Consider the following 26,218-nt stretch of genomic DNA (forward strand, 5'->3'; position numbering starts at 1 on the left):
TTTTATTATAATTATGCTTAAGGTCAGAGTAACAGCTTCTTTGAAAGAGACAAGCAGAAGTAAAATAGCCAGGTTTTTCAATATGTTCCAAAACAGAACACCACACCAAAGTCTCACTGAACTCTTAAACTCTCATCCCCTTCACCCAAGTCTTTTGCTGAGTCTTCACTAATTCACGAGCACAAACTTCAGAGTAAGAAGAAAAAAGATCTAAAAAAAATGTACCTTTCGTGGTTGCTTCACATACTTCCATTCTGGGCACAAATCAAGCAGCAAAGATTGAAATTCAAACTGTAAAGGTTTCGTTTATGCCTAAAGTAAATATCAGGCACTTTGTTACCATGGTGATGAACACAGTAAAAACACCTTAATCATTCCTGATTCTGCCAGTGTAAAGCAGGGCTTGATGCAATAGTTAAAAGCATAGCATGGCATCAGACACGTATTGAGTTCACACTTTAGGAAATGGTTTAAAGTTTATTGAGTGCTGCAGTTGTGCAAAATCTGAAATACATAAACGATAAATGAACAGAGAAGTGTATATTATGCACATACACTGCTCTGGTCCTGCACAGAATTTCAAGAAGAACTGATTGATGAAAGGTTCCCAACATAATAGCAATAAAACTGAAGTTACTGGGGGAAGGGAAACTCATTTTATCCCACTCCTACCAGTTTGATGCCAGCAAGAGATGCCCAAAGCCTGGAGAGGGATTGCAAGTCAACAGGAGAGCACCTGAGGGGCAGCACAGAGGAATTTCAGCCACTGCTACCAGTAAGTCACATATTTGGAGATCCAATTTAAATGCCTCTATGCTAACACACAGAGCATGGGAGATAAATAAGAAAAGTTTAAGATGTGCACACACCTGCAGGGCTATGATCTCATTTTCATCACTGAGACCTAGTGGGATGGCTCCCACAACTGCAGGGTTGGAATGAAAGGATACAGGCTTTTTAGGAAGGACAGGCAGTGGAGATGAGGAAGGAGCGTAGCCCTCTATGTCAGTGATCAGGGAGGGCAGGGAACTCCTCTTGGGGATGGATGAGGAGCCAACCAAAAGCTTATGGGTAAGGATTAAAGAGAGGGCAGAGACAGGTGACATTATACTGGGAGTCTGCTACAGGTTGCCTGACCAGGGGATGAGTCCCTCTATGGACAGCTGGGGCAACCTCACCTTCACAAGCCCTGGTCATCACAGGGGACTTCAACCACCTCAAGGGTAGTTGGAGGGGCAGCACAGCAGGACATAAGTAATCCATGAGGTTCCTGGAGTGCACTGATGACAAATTCCAAGTGATAGAGCAGCCAACAAGGAGAGGCGCTATGATGGACCTTGTTCTCAACAAGGAGGGGATGGTGTCCCAAGTGAAGATGCCCCTCAGGGGTCAGTACTGGGGCTGGTGTTAAACATCTTTGTCAGCAACATGGACAGTGCACCCTCAGCAAGTCTGCCAATGACAGCAAGTCTGCCAATAAGGTGGGACTGTGCAAACCTCATGAAGTTCAACAAGGCCAAGTGCAAGGTCCTGCACCTGGGTTGGAGTAATCCCAAGCACAAATACAGGCTGAGGCATGAATGGATTGAGAAGGACTTGGGGGTGTTGGTGGACAAGAAGCTCAACATGAGTCAGCAACGTGTGCTCACAGCTCAGAAGCACAACCATATCCTGGGCTGCATCAAAAGCAGTGGGACCAGCAGGTTGAGGGAAGGGACTCTGCACCTCTACTCCATGCTCCTGAGATCACATCTGGAGTACTGCATCCAGCTCTGGAGCCCCCAACATAAAAAGGATGTGAACCTGTTGAAGCAAGCCCAGAGGAGGGCCACGAAGATGATCAAGGGGCTGGAGCATCTCTCCTATGGCAACAGGCTGAGAGAGTTGAGGCTGTTCAGCCTGGAGAAGAGAAGGCTCCAGGGAGACCTTATAGCAGCTTCCAGTACTAACAGCAGCCTGCAAGAGAGCTGGAGAGGGACTTCTTATAAGAGCATGTGGTAACAGGACAAGGGGGAATGGCTTTACACTGAGAGTAGGTTTAGATTAAGCATTAGAAAGAAATTCTTCACTCTGAGGGTAGTGAGACACTGAACAGGTTGCCCAGAGAACTTGGGGATGCTCCATCCTTGGAAGTGTTCAAGGTCAGGTTGGATGGGGCCTTGAGTAGCCTGGTCTAGTGGAAGGTGTTGCAACTAGATAGTCTTTAAGGTCCCTTCCAAACCAAACCATTCTATGAAAACTGTTCAAGAAATGAGTCACCCGCTTGACTAGCATATAGTTGTTAATATCAAGAGAACAAATACTCAGCTTTGGAAAACTAAGGAAGTCATATCACATTTTTTATTTTAAATAACAAAGTTCCATGTTAAAGCTGAATACCCCAATGTTGCCTTTAAAATGACAAATGATTCAAAAGGTGTTTTTTATAAAACTAAACCTAACAGCAGCTAAATCTTTTATGTCTGACAACTTATATTACTATATATATATATATATATATATATACATACTAAATTTGAAGGTACAGTGAGTTTTCAAAGCTGTCCCAGGCTATCAAGCTGATTTTGACTTTTTGGGAGTAGCCCCACCATCTTCAGCCAACTTCTCTGCTGGCCTCTTTTTTAACCCTTTCATTTTTCGCGTCTGCAGTTTACTAAGATCTTGCTTCTGCATGTGGATTCGACCATAAGTTGTACCAAACACATCATGGGAGATATTCTTCTTCTTCTTAGGCTGTAAGGAAAGAACAATGTTACTATTTCTGAGTAGAGTCCCAGGAGCTCTGGCGAGAATCAAGTGCCTAAAAGCAAGGCCTCACACATTGTCTGGAGTTTAGAGATGTATGTTCTAAGTGCTTCCACAGGAGAGTTTGGATGCCAGCTGATCACCACAGAAGTGCTGTGGCCCTAGAAATCTCAGCTGGTCTAGATAAAAGTAAGCTTTGGTCAAACATACAGTAAGTAATACTTCACCTTTTTTTCTTCTTTACAGATAGAGCTGAAAGTAACGCACTTTCCAAGGTACGTACCTTCAGGGCTTTTGGTTGTTTTAAAGATAGCTTATAAAGGTCATCTGAAGCTAAATGTGTCCTCCTCATAACCAGATCTAATGAAGGTCCCATCTCTTCCAGTTCAATTCTAGGTATTTTACAGCCAGATTTCTTCAGAAGCACTCTAGAAGGGGAAAAACAACAAAAATAAATATTGTCCCAAGTGATAAAGAATTATCCATCTTCCTGAAGGGCAGGTTCAATCTTGCAGTTCAAAATACAAATCAGCTGCTACCACTAATCCTATTATCAAGAAAGACATCTGTCAATAACAATTCATAAAATACAAAATTTGTCCCATTACTATTTCAACATACCCAAAAAATACCTGGCTAATGTTGTTTGTTTGGCTGAGTTTTTTTAATGAGACCAGTATAATCAGTATTACTGTTAAAACTCAGTCCCAGTACCCTGAAAGCCATATTACTCCTCAAATTCAAAACAGCACCCTTGGTATTAAACAGACATGAAAAATATTTATTATCATTTACAGCAAAATAACCTGAGCACTATCTGAGGAAGTGTTTTGGTTTTTTGTTTTTAGAATGAGACTGATTAAAGTGATTTTGTAATAAGACAAATCAAAATCGCATGGAACACAAGCTATGAATGTTCACAGCCTCCTAAGGCAGGTCACAAACCTGAGGGTGAACACCAATTCAGAAAGAAAGATTGCCGTGTCCTGCCTTTTTCTGTTTTTCCTTGTGTATCTCTGGCTGCAGCCTAACACCTGTTGTTCTCCAGCAAACACCTAAGTGAGGAGAGTCCTAGAAATCAACCAGAGAACAGGCTAAGTCTATGAAGTCTTACACAGCACTCAGAATTCACCAAGTTAATTCACACCACCTTACTAATCCAAGCTAGAAGGAGGAGCTCAACAAGGAAGGAACCAGCAGATTTAGGGCTCAAGTGTTTTCCTTCTGCAGTACAAGCTACTCTGTGTTACACTGGAGCACTTCTACGCACTGTATGTTTTAAATGCAGCTCAAGCCAGTTCAATTACACAACTATATGTTAAATTTGGGGAAAAGCTGACAAGTGTACCAAAAACCAAATAAATAAAACACATACTCACTTATAGCTTCGCATGTAAATTTTGCCATCTACAGCTGTGAAATGCAGAATGTACTCTAAACCAGCCAGACGAATACTGGGCACAGTAGGACCTCTGAAGAAATCTGAAAGAGTATTTAAAAAGAGTAAGTGCCAGGTTTCTTGGCTGAGAATAAAACCAACAGATGGCTATAACAAATTGGTTTATCTCAAAATGGACCCACATCACTGATGGGAACTCCATTCCTATAAGGATATTTTTCCTTCATCTAACTAAGCAAGACTATACAAGGGATGGCCTAGAAAAGTTGGATGTTCAGTGGGAATTTCACAAAATAGCCGCTACTTAAAACTGCAGCCTGGCCAAAACACAAGAGAGAAAGTTCAGTGCATGTGTTAGTCTGCACTGGTGAATCCAAACATGTGTAGAAATCCTGACAGGAACACAGTGACTTCCCAGAGATAATGTGGTAGCAATATACACTATCTAAAAGTAAGTACATGGAAAAGAGCAGAGCGGTGACTTCACATTATTAAGCTAATTGGAATAATTGTATTGTCTATTTTTTAAAATATTCAGCTCTAAAGTCAGAAAAAAAATTACCTTGTGTTTAGGCTAGTTAATAGTCAGCTAAACACAGATCAGTACAAAGAAGCCATTAGCTCAGGTGTCTGTTTAAAGACATCATTCAAACCTGATACTTGGTTCTTAATCATAGCCAGATTTGGATGAACAGAAAGAGGGATCAAAACCACTACACAATAGATTGAAACTGTATCTTGTTTACTCTTACCTACACTCTCTCTCTCTGACTTGGGAAAAACGTTTAGATGTATAATTTCTTTCATACATCCCTCACAACAAGGCACTTTTGTCCTCTAGGTAGAACAATATTCGTCATTAAATCTAATGTTTTCTCTATTTAATAAGCATCTATAAAATTAAGGCACTTGAAATACTTGCTTAGTTTGCAAAGAGAACACTGAAACACATAGATTAAATAATAAGCTGCCTGTAGCGAGGTTCTTATATCAAGCTATGAAAATATACTGTGCAATCAGAGAGCTTGCAAGGAGCACAGCAATCTGTCCAACATATGGAGAGGGTGGAGAAAGAATGTGACCTTGACCAAGGGAACAAGGCGTGCTAATAAACACGACAGGGCAATGCTGAAACATAGGAGAACTGCTAACAGATGCAAAACACATCAGTCTTTCCTGCTCTGTCCCATTTTCAGATCCCTTGGCTAGTTGTCCTTTCCTCCACTACCTTTTTTCAAGAGAATCAGCACTGGAGTGACATCCAAAACAAAGTCTTGCTGGCAAATACCAGTTGGAGCCAGGCCAGGAAATTTCCTTGGTCAATTAAATACTCCCTTTCCTCTTCTTTTGAGTCGAGCTTGCAGTTAGAGGAAAAGTTGCAAATAAAACATTTTGTTTGCTTGTGGCATATTTTTTTCCCTTTGACTAGTTCTCTGCAGCTTACATTTACAGTGGTTTTATTGGCAACACCTCCCCTTCATATTTTCCTGTGGCATCATATATCCTTTTACCCACAGGATGATCTCTTCCAATAAATGCAGGTGGTCAGGAATTTCTGTTTCCTGGCAACACTGAAGAGCTGCAGAAACCTTACACTTCAGTATACCCAGAGAGTTGAAGTTTTTTTTTAATGTACTCTTAATTTACAACTCTGGCTTTCGTTGGATTACAGACTTGCTTTCTTCTTTCTTTCCATTCCTAGTTCTCTCTCCCCCTTGTCCTCAAACATGTTTCCAGAACTTCTAATTTACTCCTTCCTGCAGAGAGCTTCACAGGACCTTTCCATTTCCAGATTAAATTTCTAAATTATTTTGGAAGTAAGTCTATGCAGTTTTTTCTATATCAATTTGTATCCAAGAGCTGGTAACACTGTATTCTATGTAGCTATAGTTAGCATTAAGGCAGTTAAACTCTATCCCAGACATTTCCCAGCCATGCCCTTTTATTGGCCAGAAGGAGCCCACAAATCTTTTGAAACACTCAAAAAAAGTCTGTGTGAGGAAGGCTTTATGCAGAACAAGGTGACAGTCAATCTAAAATTGCAGAGGTCTCCTGCAAACCAATGTTTTAGAAAGTATATAAGCAAACCCTATAGTGCCTAGCCATTTTTTAGGATAAAATGGGTGTGTGATAACAGAACTGGCAAGCGGGCAGTGTTGTAAGAGTTAAAACATTTTATATATACAAGCATAAAAAGTTATTAGAATTTCACGAACTGCATTCCAAAAACTTATATTGTAAATTAACTTCTACACTACCACATCAGAGGGCAATGAAAACCAAAAGAGAAAGAATGGGATGTCTTTGTCTTTCAGGTCTCTAAGAAAAATGCAGCTGTCATTTATTTCTCCTAAATAAATTCTTCCACTTCACAGTTTAACCAGACTATAGGTTTTGGTTACCACGAAGAAAATAACTCACGCTTGCCTTTCTTTTTACAAAGAAACTGCTGTTAAGATGATATTCCAAACATGCATCAGCCCCTTTGGTATCACAAAAGCCAATGAAAGCTTGGTTGTTCACCAGCATCACTGACATCACAGTGCTTTGGCAACAAGAAGCTGCTAGCTATCTAATATTCCCTCTGGGATCCCAACAATACTGGTACAGCAACAAAATATTTGCTGCTGTTGTTACAAAGACATTTTTCTATCTTTCTTAGCAATCGAGTGGCAGGTTAAAGGCACCATCTTTTGCAGAAACAGAATGAATCAGTTCTTCCCTATCAGTAAAGGCCAGTTTTGAAGCAGGTCAAATTATTACCCAAGCGATTTTAATTGATTAGTAATACCTTCAAGCCTTTACTCTCCTTCACCTTTGTCTATTGTTTTGCATCCAGGTATTTCACAAAAGTCAGCAGAACAATTAAGACCTTGAGTACTTTAGCATATACTCAAGAAGAATGATTGGGTGTAGAGTACATTTGACTGCAGAATCATTAACAGCAAATAAATAGGAGAGGAGAAAGAACAGATGAACAAAGAAAAAGGACAGGACAAATTACTTAGTTATTGCATAACTATCTTGCTATGCATGTCTCCCATTTAAGCTGTTTGATCATGGGGTGCCCAGGGAGGTGGTGGAGTCACTGTCCCTGAAGGTGTTTAAGAAAACACTGCATGTGGTACTTAGTGCCATGGTCTAGTTGACAAGGTGGTGTTTGGTCATAGGTGATCTCAGAGGTCTTTTCCAGCCTAGCTGATTCTGTGACTCTGTGAGATTGCCTAAACAAAATACACTTCAGAAAATAAATGCACTTGCTTCCTGCAGTATAAATACTCATTTACAACAACATAAACATGCAGTATTAAAACTCACTTATCTTTGTATTCAGTATTCACCCAATTTCAAAGACTTATAAGCTCAGTTACTAGCCCTTCACCCATCCCCAAGAACCAGTCAGCTGTATGGAGAGGATGAAAATTTCCTCCTCTCTTGCTCCCTTTCAGTCTCACTCCAGATGAGACACCTTGCTTTAAGGAAAAAAAATTCTCATTTTTAAGGTCTGTTTCTAAAGAACCTGTTTGCCTAGAAACCCAAGAAAGAAAGAACTGAAAGAACAAGATTGTTATTGGGCCAGTTTCAGTATTTTATCAGAGCTTAAAAAAATAAGTAATCTACTTTTAGGAAACCTATTAAAAAGAAAAAAACACACCACCCTACTTATTAGATCTAGTTCTACCAAGTAAAATGCATTAAGTGTCAAGAGACACAGTACCCTATGACCTCTATGTCTGACTAAGCTACAATGTGCTTTATCTTCCAGAGCCTCCAACCTTGAGATAGTAAATAACACCAGTTTGTTTCCTAAGCTCCAGGCCTGCCTTGAAGTTAGGCCACAGCTATTATCTGCAGCTGACTTTTACTGCACATGTTCTTTCCAAGTACTCTAATCAATGGCACATTTGTTAGAACTGGTGGAATTTCCAACAGAAAATGCTTTCATTACAAAACAAAAGCTCAAATATACTGATGGGACTTTTCTGTAAGCAAAAATATCGTACTTTCTGAACATAATCCACTGGTTTCAATTTAGATACTTCAAAAATATTATTTGGTTAGAAAAGTGACAATTCAGTGCAATTACAAGGTCAAGACATTTTGAAAAATGACAGTTTTCCCATAATCAAAGTAATGACTTTTACAAATCCAGAGTTTCAATTTCAGAGTCTTTTAGGTTAGTCTTTTTTTTCCCCTCTAAGTGTCATGATGATTGGTTAACTTTAATTTAGTGTGACATGAAACTTACAAGTGCCTGCTTTTGTTTTCTTTCTGTGCTGAACGTAAGCAAACATTTTTTGACAAACCAGCATTTCCCAATAGATCCCATTACTACAGATTTATGCAATCCTACTGTTTAAATAATCAATATACTGACCAATAAGAAGGCTCTTCAGTCTTCTGTATTCTTCATTCACATCAAACATGTCACCAGCAAATATCAACATAGGTTTTGTTCCTTCAGGACATTTACTGTTCTGTGGAATAAGAATTTTAAAACAACAAAAATTCAGACTGTGTTAAGGAACATATTATTGACTTAGGTGGTTAGCCATTCAACAGTGAATGAAACACTGTGGTGACCTATGATCAGTGCAGGCAGAACAGACGCTTTTTTTTTCACTGAACAATGCTGCAAATGTATGGAGGGGCTTTGTTTTTAAAAGGGTGAATTGTATTATTCTTTGTTCTGGATTAAAGAAAGAGGGCTTCTTTACTATAAAATGTATAAGATAACAGCTTCCAGTGAAAAAAAAAAGTGAATTTGACTGCAGTTAATAACAAGAAAATTAAAATTAGAGGCAAACAAGTTTATTCTACTTCTGACATTGGAGAGTACACGAAAAAGGCTAAAAGAACAGTTTAGTCAATCACATAATTTTAATTCTGGAAAACAGGAACATTTATTTAACTGTAACTTCCCTGTTATAATCAGTGTTATGAAGACACACTACAATCTGACTTCAAGGGAAGGATTCACATTTATAAACCATAATTTCTTCACTATCCTTCTAAACTGCTCTACCAATTTATACACTGTAATAAGTACCGTAAAAATCACTTATTTTTCCAGTGCATGAACTGCTTGATACAGAAGTACACACATATGAAATAAGTTTTAGTCTTGTCAAAATGAGCCTACCATAGCCAAAAATGTGAATTTTCTCTGTATTTAAATAATAAAGATGTTAGCTCCTGGTATGAATTAAGTATCGTTCCCTGAAAAATGGCATTTATGTGCTACTAAAAGCTAAAGAAAGTTCTGGAATTATCTCAGTCAGCAGAGTGATTCTCTTTGGTTATAATTTGTGAACAAGGATTTCAGTTTTCAAAGACTGCACCAGTTTATATAGCAACTATGGGCAGAATCTGACAATTTTGTAAATGTAGCTCTTTAATTAAAAGGAAAATATTAGAAATAAAGCAAGAATAAAACAGACTTTGCAAAGAAAGCTGCAAGCTTGCTTAAAACAACCAAAATAAATTAAAAAGCAGAGTATAAAATTAACATTTTGGAGTACACAAATTACCAATCCTCACATACTGCACAAAACACTTTTTTAAACAAAAAAAAAATGCACCAAAAAATCCACCAGTAGGTGTCACTAAAATACTAGATTAGTGATTCCTTACCTTGACATCTTTTAGGGATACAAACTTCTCCACGCCTAGCTCAATCATGTCCAGGACATGATAGTCAAACATGCGACCTGTGAGAATAAAAAAAGAAAATCTAGCTATTTAAATATTCACTGAAAACTACACCTGTCATCCCAATAAAAACCCAAGTGAGACATATTACCTATTATCAGGTTGTTAGGTCGCTTCTTGTTATGAGAGCCAAACAGAAACAGAGAACAATCTGATTTCTTGGAAAAAAATTCCTGCAATTGAGGAAAAGAACAAAACCCATGAGTTATAGGTTGTAGGGTTTAAAATATTCTGCAAAGGTATAGATCACAAACCTGTGAGTTTAAGAGCTGCAGGTCCACTTAAGTTAAAATTGACAGCTGGATTCAAGGTTCAAATAATTTCTTTTTTTTTTTTTTTATTTTCCACTGCATCTTAAAGGTCAACCCAGGCAATTTTTTTCTTGTCATTTTATCTGTAACACCATTTTTCATAATTTCTCATTATTTACTTTTACATAAGATACTTTCATCCACTTCTCTTTGCCTGAAGAGTAAGTATTTGCAAGCTGGGTGCAGTAGTAATGCCTCATTTTAGTTACCCAGCTAAACTTTACGTAGCCTATGAGCTTTGCCTAACAGCTTCTGAACAATCAGTTTATTTCCTCAACAGCAAGCCTATGAATATCTTTAAATATCTAACCTTCTCACACTCACCACAAGAGTCCTACTACACAGCAACTTCCTGTCAATTTATTATTTAAGATTAAGATGCTACTTAAAACCAAGCCAGTGGTGACTATCATAGAGAAGATCTTTTCTCCAGGTGGAGTAGATAGAGAACCTATTATGGTATGTCCAGAGCCAACATTACAGTAGTTCTTTTTGAGGATGTCCAGCTCCAAAGTCTTTTTATACACTGTTGCTTCTCAAGGCAGCTCCTCATTTTGTGTAGCAATGGTTCTGTGATACACACACATACACTATTTATCCAGTACTCCCCAGAAGCATATACCTGCACTTTGCAGTTGTGAAGCAGAAAAGACATTTCAACTCCTCCCACCCCTGCAGCAGCATTGGCTCAGAGAGGACACAGCAGCTCTGTCCCTCTGGGAGGTCAAGAGACACCTGGAGAGGTTGGATTTATTGCATGTACAAATCACACAGCTCAGCACAGTTTTGTCACCAGGTCCCTGAAAAATGCTGACTCTGGACAGGCCAAGAACAGACAAGAGGGGACTCCCCTTGAGACACGTGCTCATACAGCTCTGTTAATTACTGTGTGTTGATATCTATACACTCTCTAATAGCTGTATATTAAAAAGATGCAAAAAACTCAAATGCCTCATATGTGTCCTGCATATACTGCAACAACATATACATTGCAAAGTTGCCCTTTTAAAAAAATGCCTGTAACCAAGTGAAAAAAAAACCACAAACGAACTTTATTTGACTTTCTATACCTTTCTAGGCTCTGATTTTCTGCTTGGCAGCTCTCCAGCTACTTCTGCCCCAGCTTGTAACGCTGCATGGGGTTGTTGTGAGCCAAATGCAGGACTCTGCCCTTCACCTTGTTGAACCTCATACAATTGGCTCCAGCCCATCAATCCAGCCACTCCAGATTCCTCTGCAGACCCTGACAAGTCTCAAGCAGGTCAACACTCCCATCCAACTTGGTGTTGTCTTCAAACTGACTGAGGATGCACTCCATCCCCTCATTCAGGTCATCAATAAAGACACAGAACAGGACTGGCCCCAGTACTGAGCCCTGGGGAACCCCACTGGTGACCAGCCACCAGCTGGATGTGGCACCATTCACCACGATCCTCTGGGCCCAGCCATCCAGCCAGGTTTTTACCCAGTGAACAGTGCACCTGTCCAAGCCATGAGCAGCCAGTGTCTCTAGGAGAATCCTGTGGGACACAGTGTCAATGGCTTTATTATAGTCCAGGTAGACAACATCCACTACCTTTCCCTCATCCACTAAGCAGGTCACCCTCTCATAGAAGGAAATCAGGTTGGTCAAGCAGGACCTGCTTTGACAAACCCATGCTGGCTGGGCCTGATCCCCTGGTTGTTCTGCACATACCATGTGATAGTGCTCAATACGGTCTGTTCTGTGACCTTACCCAGCACTGAGGTCAGGTTGACAGGCCTGTAGCTCCCCAGATCCTCCTTCCAGCCCTTCTTGTAGATGGGCATCACACTGGTTAATCACCAGTCAATTGGGACCTCCCCAGTTAGCCAGGACTGCTGCTAAATGATTGAAAGGGGCTTGGTGAGCTCTTCCACCAGCCCCGTGATTAACCTTGGATGGGATCCCATGTGGCCCCATACATGTGTGTGTCTAAGTGGTGTAACAGGTCACCAACCATTTCCTCCTGGATTATGGGAACTTCATTCTGCTCCCTGTCCCTGTCTTCCAGCTCAGGGGTCTGGGTACCCAGAGAGCAACTGGTGTTTCTATTAAAAGACCGAGGCAAAGAAGGCACTAAGTACCTCAGCCTCTTCCTCATCCTTTGTCTCTATGTTTCCCCTTGCATCCAGTAAAGGATGGAGATTCTCCTTAACCCTCGCTTTGTTGTTGATGTATTTGTAAAAACATCTCTAATTGTCTTTTATGGCAGTAACCAGATTAAATTCTAGTTAGGCTTGGGCCTTTCAAACTTTCTCCCTGCATACCCTCACAACATCCTTGTAATACTCCTGAGTGGTCTGCCTCTTCTTCCAAAGGTGATACAGTCTCTTTTTATCCCTGAGTTCCAGCCAAAGCTCTCTGTTCAGCCAGGCTAGTCTTCTTCCCTGATGGTTCATCTTTTGGCACATGAGGCACATGAGCCTGCTCAAAAATGTTGTAAGAGAAAAGATTATTTATACTTACCAGTGATGTTTGATCCTCAAAAGGCCTGGTAATATTTTTCCTGAGAGGAGAGGAAAAAAAAAAGTTAGAAGGAAAAAAAAAAAGAGAACAGGCTCAGATAGCCACTTCTACTTAGTTCTCAATAATAATCAAGTTCTGCATTCTACTGAAACTCCAGCAGTAGAGGCTCAGTTAGAGATCAAACCACAAGTCATATTAATAGACTTCCAGACCACCATCACCACCAGTGACACTCCATGAACAGTTGCCTTTGCCTGTTCATTCAACATTAAATTTAGCAATTACAATTGTCGCTGCACTACAGCCATACAGATATTGAGTTCCCATTTTGAGCAAGACTGATAGCTGAATCCTGCTCCATACCACCTGCCACAGAACAGGGCTCAGCATCAATGCTGATCATGTGTAGCTTGTTTCCAGTCTATTCAAAATTATGATCAATCTCAGCCACCTCGGGTGACCCGTGTCATTGTTCAAGCCCCCATGCTGGCCAGCATCTTTATTCACGGTCTGAAATTACCAAAAGCTGTCTGTCTGTCAGAAGACTCAAAGACGTCAAAGTGAGATCACTTACTTTTTATACAGGACAGCAAAAGGCTTCTTCACAGCATACTGCAAAACACAAAGTTAAACACGTGTTATCTCTAAAACATGCCCAGAACTGTTTTTGCTATAACCCTACAACTTACATGATCACATGAAACAGTAACTGTTTGTGCAGATCAGTCTAGAAGAAGGCACCTCAAAAAGCCTGCTGATAGTAACACCCTTCATGTTGGTGACAGTCTTGGTTTCAAATTAATTGAAGGAGTTATTTGTAGAAACTGAGAAGCAGCTGAAATCAAAGTCATGTAAAGGAATCCCTCTGCTTCTAGGGATATGAGGACAAACAGCAGCATAAGATGGTAAGAAAACAACAAAGCAATGTAAGAAAAGAATGTAGGAACAGCTATAATGTTTTTCAGCTATGGACTTAGGAGACAGGATTGGTAACCCAAAGTTTTAGGAGAGGCTGAAAGCTCCATATCAGTACACACAAGCAGTTTACAGGATTCTGGGATATGACTTAGCTGTGTGATACAGTCCCAGTTCTGTACCTAATCCTCTTGTTTTCAAAGGGAGTTGGCAAAACTTCACTTTATATACTGGACAATTGTGGAAAAAATAAGAGAGCAAGCTCAAAACTTCTAGCAAAGAAGAAATTGGAAGAAAATAATCTCCATCAATAAGTAGGTAATGACACCTTTGGAGTATTGGTCAATCTGAGATTTGGGGTACAGGGAGAGTATGAAAATACTGACAGTCCAGCAGAGAATACGGAAATTGTAAGAAAGAGAAAGGAAGGTTGCACACTATGTCCAACAACTTACAATATCTTTAAGCACTGCAGTCACTGTTAAGTTTGCATTTCCCCCTCTTATGAGCATAGCATTTTTTGTATTTTCATTAAGCTTGGGTTCTCTCTTCTCAAGAAATCTTTTTGCTCTCTTAGTTTTAGGCTTCCTGCAACAATAAATTAATAGTTAACAACTTAATATTAGTAACAACACCTGACACCACAGAAAACAGTGAAACCAAACTAGAATTGGAACAAGCTGTGTTCAAGTAACTTGTTTCAATGACTCAAACTAATCCCAACCAGCAGAAATACAATCAATGCCAAAAGCCCAGTCTCAGATGAACGTGTTTTACTACCATTCCTCTTCCTCTCTGTCCCCCCAGGTACCAAAGGTGATTTTACAGTCTTGTACTTTTCAGTTTCTCCTAATTTAGAGGTTAAGATATACCAGGATTCCCAGCCTACTGACAGGCTGAAAGCTTCCCCTAACACCAGCTCCCTCCCCAAGCCAGAGACTTGCTTCTGGGAAGAGTATGGCACATCTGTTGGCAGGAACCAGAGAGCAAGGCATTAGTCAGGTGAAATACATCAGCCTTCGCAGGGGCACACAGCTTATACCAATCAGTAACTACATGGCTTCAGAAATACATTTCTCCACCAGATTATCTCCTCCGTGAAACATTATTTTTAATTTCTTTTTGAAAACAAACGAAACTCCCAAACACACAGGTATCACAGGACAACAGAATAATTAGGGTTGGAAGGGACCTCTGGAGATCATCTAATCCAACCTTCCTGCCAAGGCAGGGTCACCTGGAGAAGGTAACACAGAAATGCATCCAGGTGGGTTTTGGATGTCTCCAGAGAGAGAGACTCCATGATCTCCCTAGGCAGCCCGTTCCAGTGCTCTGCCTCTCTCAGTGTATAGAAAAGTTCTTCCTCATGATGAGGGGAAACTTCCTGTGTTTTACTTTATGGCCATTGCTCCTCATCCTGTCGCTGGCACCAATGAAACTTCCAGCAGAGACGAAGACAGTTGTCTCAGGTATACAGAAACACACAAATTCAATACCAGCTGGGCACCGCGACTCCTTTAAGCCACCAACTGAGTAAGGGCTGACTGGCCATCACTGAGAAGACGGTAGCGCTCCGTTTTCCTCCTTCCCGCATGTTTTGCAGAGGGCTTTTCTCTCTGCTGACTTCCCCTCCGCGACCCGCCCCATAGCCCCGCAGCCGCCCGCTCTCGCTTCCCAGAGCCCGGGGAGATAGCAAAGCTCGGAGGCCGCCCAGGCCGGGAGGAGACCCCTGGTACACTCACACGACCCGGTCCAGGGCATCCATCGCCGCCGCCTCACGTGCGGAAGGATGCGCGGGCACCGCCGACCGTCGCGTCACGTCCGCCGGGAGTGGGCGGGAGGGAGCGCGCCGGGCCGGGCAATGCGCGTGCGCGGGGCAGGGCTGCGGGGACCCGGCGTCCGGCTGAGTCCACGGGGTCACTCGTCCCACATGGAGAAGGGCTTGGAGCGGGAGCCATAGGGGGAGCGGCCGAGGTCACTTGGTCTGTTCAGCCTGGAGGAGACTGAGGGGAGACCTCACTGCAGCTTTCTCACGAGAGGAAGAGGAGGGGAAGGCACTCTGTGGTGACCAGTGACAGGACCCAAGGGAATGGCCTGAAGCTGTGTCGGGGAGGTTTCGGTTGGGTATTAGGGAAAGGTTCTTCACCCAGAGGGTGGTTGGGTACTGGAACAGGCTCCCCAGGGAAGTGGTCACAGCATCAAGTCTGATGGAGTTCAAGAAGCATTTGGATGATACTCTCAGACACATGGTGTGACTCCTGGGAATGGTCCTGTGCGGGCTGAGAGTTGAACGTGCATGATCCATGTGGGTCCCTTCCAACTCAGCATATTCTGTGATTCTGTCCCCCATGCCCACCAATTTTTAACTGCCTTTCAAATAAACAACTTGCTGGGCCTTTTTTTCTACAAAATTGGTAAAAAGGCCAGAAACCAATTCTCCTAGAATATTCCTTATACATAAGGAAAAAAGCTCACACATATGTAGTGACAGACTTGGCAATTGGTTAAGAAAACATGAGATAGAGTTGCATTCTAACAGAGAACAAACTCTTGGAAGCACCTCTCTGTTCTCAAGGGGCCATGGCAAGCATGCTGGACCTACCACCCACCCAGCTTCCTCTGCAGGAGATTCAGCTGTCAGCAAGTGCAGCCCAGCTCCACTAATGCACTCCCCAGCAGACAAGAGCACGTGTTTCATCAGTTCATAACATTCCCAAGATCGTTATTCCAGTTATAATTATCCTCTATCAGCACCACATAAATCTAGTCTGAAGGATGCTTTTAAACTTCCATGGTTGCAGTTAAATCCAGAGAGACAACTGAGCGGTCTCCCTGAAACCTCAAGCACAGACACTACCAGGCTGGAGGCGTACAGAACATGGTTCCTCTTCTTCTTCACCTTCCTCTCCCTGCCTCCCTTTCCCCTTCATTTCAAGTTGCTTCTACGTAGAAAAAGCAGAATAGTGGGATTGATGGTTTGCAACTGCTGTGTTTTTGATGACTTGTCTTTACTGATCAATGCTGTGAACAATGCTGGGAGTGAACTTCTCTGATCATTACTAATTAAACTATTCCATAATTATTCTGGAATTAGTTAGGTGTTCCCATCCTCACTATTGCAGTTACACTGTTTTGAGGGAGGCAAACAAAGGTAGGAAGATAGAGAGGTCAGGAAGAAAATGTTTTCTCTTTAAAAAAATGTTGTGCTTTTAAAAACATTATTCTGAGCGTACCACACACTCGACTGTGATATAAAATGGTGGGTGACAATATAAATTATGTAGCATTATGTAGTGTCAACCCACAGAGTAGCTAGGCACCACAATACGTTTCCATGGACCAGTTTGGGAACCGCTGATGCATGGGTACAGGATCTTAAGTACAAAAAGCTTTAGAAAAATGCCAGAGGAGAATATTAGAGCCAAGAAGTTATGGGAGGAAAAATAAAAAGGGGGGGAACACACTTCCTTTTGTATAATGTACATTACATTACACAGAAAATGGGGGAAGGAGAGTGACAGATGCTTCTTTAAGACCTAGGTTTCAGTTGCTGACAAGTTTGCAGGGGTTTTCAAGACTTGAGTGGACAAAGACCTGAGCAATTTCCCCTGAATTCACTGTTGACCCTATTTTATATAAGAAGCTAGATTAGAGACCTCCGAAAGTCCCTTCCCACATGAAGGATTTCTAAGATCCATCAAGGAGACAAAGGACACTAGAGAAAATCCAAACTAAGCAATCTGCTATTCAAACAGTCAATAGAAGGCACACTTGTACTGCAATTATTGAAAGGAAAAAATCAAACAAGAGCAGACACATATGCAGCTGAATATGACACACAAGGGGAAGCTATATTTGAAAAATTCAAGACTTTATTTTAAAAAATGATGTTTTTTAATTTTTACAAAATGTTCCAGACTGTACAATACATCAACATTTTTCTAAGTTATGAGTTTCTTTTAATTATGTAACCATTTCCCCTTGTTCAAGTTTGAGGTAGAGATACATACATTTCAAATCAGTTTTTTAAAAACACTTCAGCCCTTCCCACTGTATTTCAAACACAAAAGCAATGCACAAGAACACAGTGTCTGTTTTTCTATTATTAATTGCTCAGATAAAGTGGAAATCATGTCATGGCCTGTAAAAGTTGGCCTGTTAATTCTGTGAAGAAATCATGACAAGATCAGAGTTCATATCATGAAGGGACATCCTCTAAGGCAGTATTTCCAGAAGGAGATTCCTCTGTCCCAGAAGCAGGGCTATCAGGCAGAGGTATAGAAGCATCTATTTCCAAGGTGTGCTGCTTCTCCAGATCACAATTCATGTCAGAATTTCCTTCACCACTCACCTCTCCCTCTGATTCTTCAGTCAATTTGTCTTGGGCCTGGCCTGACTCCTCAGAATCATCCTTTTCACGCATAAAACTGCAAATCATATTAGGCCTGCTGTAGGAAAAATCTCTGTCCTTGATCTGTAACCACTCCACTCCACCTGATGCAAAGAAGGAAAATTTGTTTAAGTGACAAAAGGAGTTAAGAGTTAACAGCAGTTTTTTCTTAGCTAAGTTCACTGTTATTAAGGCTGAGCCTGACCATCTAAGTAAAAGAATCGCTTAGGAGAAAAAGATATCTTTCAAGAATTTGAACCAACACTAATTTTTGTTGCAAGCCTTGCTGCGGGACTTAAACCACTCATTTTCCTTGTAAACAAGGCTACAAATAACAGGAAGACATTTGGTAAAGAAAGACCATCTTAAAATGAAGAGAAACTTGACTGTTGATAAATTAACAACACATGCACAGGCTAAACCAGCTTCTCCAAGACATATAGCTACAGGTTCTTATCCAGATACTGGAGGCATTGTGCAAGGTTCCTTATGTCACCAGCTCAATCTCTAAAGAGAAGTCACGAGGGAGATAAAATTATTATGAAAGTAATGATAAGCACGAACAGCAAGATACAAAACTATGCTATGTCCATATCATGAGTGCTGTGTTCTGCTCAACCCACACTGTAAAACTAGAAAAGGGAAACAAGAATTGGTGAGTCAAGGTAGCTATAGAGGGAAAGGGAAGCCAAGTAACCAACAACTACAAAAATCATAAAATAATTGCAACAAAAGACAGAGACTAGAATTCTACTCAGAGGAGACAGCTGTTTATAAGGCTGGCCTGGGAAAACAAGTAGGGACTGACTTATCTCCTAATTCTGATGACAAAATAAGTAACACACACTCATTTCAAAGCACCAGATCACATATTTGTAACAACCACAAAAGCAAACAAACAATCAGGAACACCTACAGTAAAGTCGTACTTTTTCCAAACGGAAATGTGATTTGAAAACTGTCATAAAAATGGAAGAAGTCAAAAGTATAAACAGGTTCAAAAAGCAAAGTAAAAATGACAGAGTGTTTATGGACTAAAGACATAGTAGTCCAAATGAGAACTTTTGTCAGGGTACTGATGAACTGCTGAATACCAGAAGGATAGCAAAAAAAAAACTACTCGTGTATGTCCCCTCCTACTACTTCTTATACACCCATTTATACCAGATCAGGAAGGACATCGACCTGTTGGGGCGAGTCTAGAGGCAGGCCACCAAGATGATTAGAGGGATGGAGCACCTCTCATACAAGGAAAGGCTGAGAGAATTGGGATTGTTCAGCCTGGAAAAGAGAAGGCTTCAAGTGACCTAATTGTGGCCTTCCAGTATCAAAGGGAGCCTACAATAAATATGGAGAAGGACTATTTACAAGGGCATGTAGTGATAGGACAAGGGGGAATGGCTTTAAACTGAAGGAGGGTGGGTTTAGATTAGATATTAGGAAGAAATTCTTTACTGTGAGGGTGGTGAGGCACTGGAACATGTTGCCTAGTGCAGTGGTGGATGCCCCATCCCTGTAAACGTTTAAGGCCAGGCTGGATGGGGTTCTGAGCAATCTGGTCCATTGGAAAGGGTCCCTCCATGGCAGGAGGGTTGGAACTAGATGGTGCCTTTGAACTCAGGCCATTCTATGATTCTATGATTTACTACTGCCCACAGTCAGAAATACAATACAGGAATAAAAGCACATTTGTTCTGATCCAGTATGGGAGTTCCTGTTGTATTTAAGTGTCTGACACCACCCTTAGACTCTTAAAAGAACTGAAACATAATTCAAAATGCTGAGAAAATATTTTACAAATGCAAAAAAGAGAAGAGAATGTTTCTTCACTTAAATTTTAGAACATCTGGCAATATGATAGGGAATGACATTAGAATTAGTGCAAGAATTTGAATCATTCCTTGAAACTCAAGTGTATCAAGCTCTTGGAACACACCCTAAATAGAACTTGAATTTTTATCCATTACATGTTGTCAATTCACAAGACGTGGTAGTTACTCTGCATGCACAACATTAAACTTCTGTTAGGGTACAGAAACAAAAATGTTTTTCAGCAAGTATCATCATTATTGTTGTTCCAGAATAAAAAAGGCCTTTTTATTAAGCAAAATATTCTCTAGTCTATTGTACTTTAAAAATAATAGTTTGTTTAATAGTTAAATATATGGAGAGAAGAAACAGTACATGGTGCTGATAAGAATGCTGATGTTTGGTTGGATTGTAGATGACACTTCATTTTATATCTCCTATGACCAATGTCCAGCTGACTGCTCAGATTTAATGTAAAATGGCTACATATTCTTAAAATATGACTCAGTAACACTGACTTTAGCAAAAAAAGCAATTAAAAGCAATAGGATACTGCTAATGAATACTATTATATATAGTAGGATACTCAATATCTCACTATGTAAAAGTACTGACTTTTGTACAAAAAAGCACCACTGAAATAAAAAAACCAAACATATGAGCACTGAGTTCTGTCTACACAATGAAAATCAATATGAATGGTCTTCTAAGTATGTTGTTGCAAGTTAAACTCATTTGCATTTAACTATAAATTCAGAAAGTACAATTCAGTTCTAGTACATACAAAGTGGAACTTCTTACTACGATCTTCAACAATTACAGAGACTCAAAAACTAATTAGAAAAATTGATGAAAGTAGGAAAAAACAAAATCAACAAAGAACTACTAAACAACATCTCCAATTTCAAAACTTTTAGGTGACAGAAAAACATACCAGGATACATCAGCACATGTTTGCCCTGCTCTTAAACTCTTTTGTAGGAGTCTCCTACTAGCCACTTCTGGAGGCAGCACTGGTCAGAAGGAGTCTCTCTCTCCTCTTTCCATTTGTGTTTTGTACTTTTGCATTTAAGTATACATATTTGCTGCCTAAAGAAGAAAGCTCCTTTAACTTTCTACGTGCTCTTGAATCAAACACTTAATATAAGGCTGACATTCCCAAGCATACGTCACCCATGTCTGCATGCATGAAGGCACTAACCAACATTCTCTTCTCCTTCCTTCTTTTCTGTCAGAAGGGTCCGTGTCATGTTCAACTTCTTCACTGTGTGACACTTGTATTTCAGCTGTACTTTTTGGTTGCCTTCCGCATCTACTAAGAAGAGAGGAGAAAAAACAATACCCAGACCCCAATCATTATAGTGAATTGCACTATCAACTGAAATTAGTGAATTGCACTATCAACTGAAATAAGTATTTTTAACCTCCCCAGCTACCACAATGAACAGGACATTAAATCACAACCATTACCGTGCTCTGTGTTTTCTTCAAAAACCACACAGGTTCCCAAGGTGTCTACGGAAATCAAAGTGAGAAAGTCTTAGAGACCAACTTATACCAGCTGCAGATACTGTACCCACTGGCCCAACTCCGGGAATGTTCTGATTTCCAGCCCCTCACAAAGGCACTAGTGAGCACACCGCCAACTCAGGAACAGACAGGAGTATCACAGGAGGATCCCAGACCATTTCTTCCAGGCCACTGTTGTCACCGTAAGGCAAATGAGAGAACTACAGATTGTACAACACGTCAGTCCTGCTTACACAGGAGACAACAGGCACTTACTTTAAGGTGTTTTATGTCCCATATGTCTGTCTGCTGACATACTAGCTGGTGCACCCTGGAGTCAGCTTCCAGACCTACTTCCCAGGAAGTACCACAGATGTACAGTTAATTTAGCAGTGAACTCGGACTGCTGCTGCTCTGTATGGTGTTATACAACCACCCAGAAATTCAGCATCTCATAGGACCAATTGCAGGATAATTAACTAACGTTAAGAAAGCTCTCTGGGTCACATGAAAAAGGAGAGACTGTATTCATCGTAATTTTTCCTACCTTGATATTCTCCTGCAAATACATATCTGTCCACTTGTAAAATGGGCTTCTCTGTCTCTATTCCCTACAAAAAGAGGGACAAAATTGCACAGATGTCAAGTCTCTATTAGCCCAGGCAAATTTCTCGCTATACAATCAGAGAAGACAGACGTAGCAGAATCCAGATTATATCAATTCCTCATAAAGATAGTTGGACCAAAACTCCAAACCATAAGGTAAAAAGAACAAAATAAGTAAATGCAAGATAAAGTTTCTTTTGTTATTAGAGAAAAGGAATGGATTCCAGTCTGTAAAACTCTCTCAAACCGCCAGGTTCATATGAAGAGAAGTACATCTTTAAAACAGGATTTATGGAAGTGGACAAGAGATTTCTGCAGAGGATATGATTTTACAGAAGCTAGCAGACTTGTGAAAGAGTGGCAAAACATGCAATTAAATTAATATTTATTAGTTTTCAAAAAAATGTAATAAAAGTAGTTTTAGTCATTACAATTGACCCTGACGTCTTCTGCAATGTTAAACATCTGGGATGGGGGGAGAAGGAGTTTTCTTTGTTTTTATAGGAGGCTTAGTTAAGCAGTGATAACAACTGCTAGAAAGGGTTCAGCCAATCTTACTGTAGAATCAGTGCACTGTTAATAAAATGTAATGACATTTTTTCAGACTATCATCAAACATGTCACTTTAAGTATATTAAATACAAAAATACACCAGATAATACCCTTCTAGTAATCGTAGCAGAATCTAGTATAGAACTGTCATAGGAAATGCTCTAGTATGTTAAAATAAATTTAGATCAAACTGCAGCCAATGGTCTATTTAAGTTACAGTAAAAGTACTGTTTATTTCCTCTAGGAAATTAATGTAACCTCCATTTCAAATTAATAAAAATGTATGTGTTTGCACAAAAAAGATGTTATTTTCTAAGCTCCAATTAATGCAAGTTCTAGAAACTTTCAAAAGCCTTTGGAAAATACACAAGGTGAAGAAGTCCAGCATAAACCATTGCATCAGCACCAGAAGTGCAATTGCTGGGTCACAGAAGCTTCTGTGATTTCTGTGTGTCTATATCATGAAGGAGTTGGAAAGTGTTGTTACTGCATTTTTTTAAACAAGGAGTGGGAGGGTAAGGCAGTAGTTCTATCAGCTCATTTTCTTCCTCTACAGCACAGGTTTTCCAAATACACAAGCCAGGATCCCATTATATATCTCTTATATATATATATATATATATATGATTATATAATGTATTATCTCTTAATATGATTTATACCTATAGATTATAGTTTGATAAAAACCAATGTCTGAACAGACTACACTAATTAAGGCAAAATGGCTTTGAATAGTACCTTGTGAACATCAGAATTATTCAGGACGTGAAGATAAGCACATGCTAAAAAGTTTTGAAGATGAGGCACTATATGGTAAATTTCATAAAATACAGCATATCACACAGGATAATTACAAGAGAATCTCAAAACACAACATTTAAAAGAATCCCATTAACACTACTGAAGCATATGTAGCCATTTCAGTCACCAGTAATGAATCACGTGTGTAATACATTTCAAGAGAATTAGGGCAGATCCAGGAAGTAAATCTGCTTATAAAAGCATATCCATTCAAAGATGGATAACTTATGAATTTTGATTGTTTCTACATTTGAGACATTCAAAATTGACTTTACCACTCCACATATATTCTGATCAGTGGCACACTTAGATGTTCTCTTCCATCTTTTCTGTCTGTAATAAAGGTCTACTTTCAGAAAGTATTTGCAACTCAATAGTACTAGTGCTATCTAGACAGCTCTCATAGTCCACATAGGGTTTGAAGGCAAATAGCATCTGTCCCATACAGAGAAAGTGATTAAACAACTCAAAAGGAAAAGGACAGGTAAACCAGATTCTTATAATAACCTCACAGTGAAGCAAACAACATCCAAAACTGTTCATCAAATGCTTAATAACCAGTTATCCTTTACAAAACTTGAACTTGCCAGGCAGTCTCTGCAAAAAAAACACATTGTAAATACAGTGCAAATTAGAAAGTTATTTGAAGAAGGGTGCTTAGCAATATATATTTTTAAATGAAAATCACATTTTTAATGTGAAACACATAATTTTAAAAAAATAACTTAGAGCTTGAAATCAGAGCGGATACTGGTCCTAACTTACACATACTTCTGAAAAAGTTTCCTTATATTTACACAATACTATATTCAAAGACCTTATGCTGTTTCTGAAATAGAGCCCACAACATCCAGCCAAGTACAGCGCACATAATTCTCAATTGAGATTTGATCCAAATGTTATTAACGCCAAGAAGTTTAGAAGCAGCGTCAGTCCCTTGCTCACATCCATAATGACTTACCCCTTTCCTATTGTGCTGTAATCACTCACCAAAATCTTGCATTTGTTTTCACATTTTTCTAAGAAGTCTGAATCAATAATTCCTGATAGTTCCACCATGACCAGCTGCTCCTACAAGATAAGTTTATAATGTACACCTGTAATAGATATCGGAATTCAGGGGAAATAAAAAAGCCCCCCAAAACACAATCCAAACCAAATGGAACAGCATACAAAGACCCAGACCTTCAGAATAAACAGACCCCAAATGGGAGTTATTCTACAGTTCATCGAGAGAAAGACAGCTCTTGTAATACCCAGGGAAATGTAGTGATCCATCAGACACCTGTTTCACACATGAATTACCTGGCCTTTTCTTCCTAGATAGGAATGGAGCTCTTTTCTCCACCCTTGAAAAATGAGCATCAATATGGTGATTTATGAATTATAACAATATGACCAGTTGCATATTCCAAACTAATTTTTTTTCCTAAAGCCTTAGTGCATACCTAAATATGACATCACAGGGGAGGTTAAGCAATGTGTTAACTGAAATAGTTACTTTTCATAACATATTGTTCTGAAATTAATTCCTATATGCAATTCCTTACAATTTTGAGTAAGCAAAATGCAAAAACAAAGCAAAAAACCGGCTGCCTTGCAAAATATTTAAGGAAAACAAGAGCTTTTAAGAGTCACCATCTACTACACATGCATAAATATACATAATAATAGAAGAGTAAGTTTGTATTTTAGGATTTTGTTGGAGTGAGTCCAGAAGAGGGCCACCAAGATGATTAGAAGGTTGGAACACCTATTCTACAAGGAAAGGCTGAGTTGGGATTGTTCTGCATGGGGAACAGAAGGCTCTAGGCACACCTTACAGCAACTTCCAGTACCTAAAGGGAACTACAAGCTGGAGAGGGACTTTTTACAAGGGCATGTAATGATAGGACAAGGATGAATGGCTTTAAACTGAAAGAGGGTGGGTTCAGATTAGATATTAGGAAGAAATTCTTTATTGTGAGGGTGGTGAGGCACTAGAATATGCTGCCCAGTGCAGCTGTGGATGCCCCATCCCCGGAAGCGTTGAAGGCCAGGCTGGAGGGGGTTCTGAGCAATCTGGTCTAGTGGGTGGCATCCCTGCACGTCAAGGGGGGTTGGAACTAGATGATCTGTAAGGTCCCTTCCAACCCAAACCATTCTATGATTTTATGAGGTCAGGAAGCAAGTGAAAGTGGAAGATCTCTTTCTGACAGCGCCCTTTTCCAGAAAACCTGCCTCAGAACCGCCAGAACCACGCAGCTCTGGCGACGGCACCGCTGCGGGGGCAGAAAAACCCGCCGGACCCAGGGAAAAGCGCTCGGTCTGTGCCCAGCACCGCCGCCAGCCCGGGCACAGCCACACCGGGCCCCATTACTGCCTGCCCTGCCGAGCGGGCGGAGAGGGGGCGGGCCGGGCAGGGCCAGGCCGGGGCCACGGGCGGGACACGCCCCGCGGGGGGCCGGCCCCTTCCCCTGAGGCTGGGGGGATGTCGGCGGGCACCAACCTCCACCTCGTCTTCCTCCGCTTCATCGCTCCTCTCGCTCCCCGTGCCCGCCGCCGCCGCCATATCACCAGCACCCGCCCCAGCCCCGCCCGCGCCTCACCGCGCACCACGTGGTGCCGGTGCCGCCATCTTATAGCGGGAGCGGCCCCGCCTCGCCGGTACAGCGCCCCTGGGTGGGCTGTGCCAGGGCCTACGCTCCTTCAGTGGTACCCAGCTCCGACCCTGCGCTGAATATTAAAAAAAAAAAAAAATAAAATTTACTGTTTGGCTCTCCCAAATGCTGTGCAGGTTTTTCTTGAATCTCAGAAGTGGTACTGGAAAATGGAGATTCCTAAAATATCTTCCATCATCCTCCATTTTTTCTTTTTTTTTTTGAGAAAGGGCTGTCAGATGCATCTTTTTCTTGACACAAGTAATGCACTGCTTCCGGTACAAACTATTGGTTTAGAAAGGTTTTGTCAAATAATTAAATAATAAAATATACAGTTCATTT

The 26,218-nt window shown here is 40.6% G+C and overlaps 2 protein-coding genes across 3 annotated transcripts; both read right to left on the bottom strand.

Annotated features, from left to right (window-relative positions):
* Window positions 1-2,308: 2,308 nt before the first annotated feature.
* Window positions 2,309-15,415, bottom strand: RPF2 (ribosome production factor 2 homolog). The gene is made up of 10 exons (XM_027693122.1): window positions 15,313-15,415; window positions 14,026-14,158; window positions 13,230-13,267; window positions 12,656-12,695; window positions 9,948-10,029; window positions 9,779-9,855; window positions 8,523-8,622; window positions 4,125-4,227; window positions 3,029-3,173; window positions 2,309-2,733 (listed from the first exon to the last, which is right to left on the bottom strand). Exons 1-10 carry the CDS (start codon window positions 15,333-15,335, stop codon window positions 2,554-2,556), a joined length of 921 nt encoding a protein of 306 aa, XP_027548923.1. The 5' UTR covers window positions 15,336-15,415; the 3' UTR covers window positions 2,309-2,553.
* A 2,005-nt stretch (window positions 15,416-17,420) lies between these two features.
* On the bottom strand, window positions 17,421-25,813 carry GTF3C6 (general transcription factor IIIC subunit 6). Of its 2 annotated transcripts, none has more exons than XM_027693157.1 (6): window positions 25,726-25,813; window positions 24,228-24,308; window positions 21,826-21,889; window positions 21,240-21,284; window positions 20,971-21,081; window positions 17,421-18,064 (listed from the first exon to the last, which is right to left on the bottom strand). In XM_027693157.1, the coding sequence occupies exons 1-6, from the start codon at window positions 25,786-25,788 to the stop codon at window positions 17,769-17,771; spliced, it is 660 nt and encodes a 219-aa protein (XP_027548958.1). In that variant the 5' UTR covers window positions 25,789-25,813; the 3' UTR covers window positions 17,421-17,768. The 2 variants fall into 2 exon arrangements, with proteins under 2 accessions (XP_027548958.1, XP_027548950.1); XM_027693149.1 differs by having other exon boundaries at window positions 20,971-21,084.
* Between the last annotated feature and the right edge of the window lie 405 nt (window positions 25,814-26,218).

This window comes from Neopelma chrysocephalum, unplaced genomic scaffold (genome assembly GCF_003984885.1).
Source record: "Neopelma chrysocephalum unplaced genomic scaffold, ASM398488v2 Primary Assembly neopelma1_23, whole genome shotgun sequence".
NCBI lineage: Eukaryota > Metazoa > Chordata > Aves > Passeriformes > Pipridae > Neopelma > Neopelma chrysocephalum.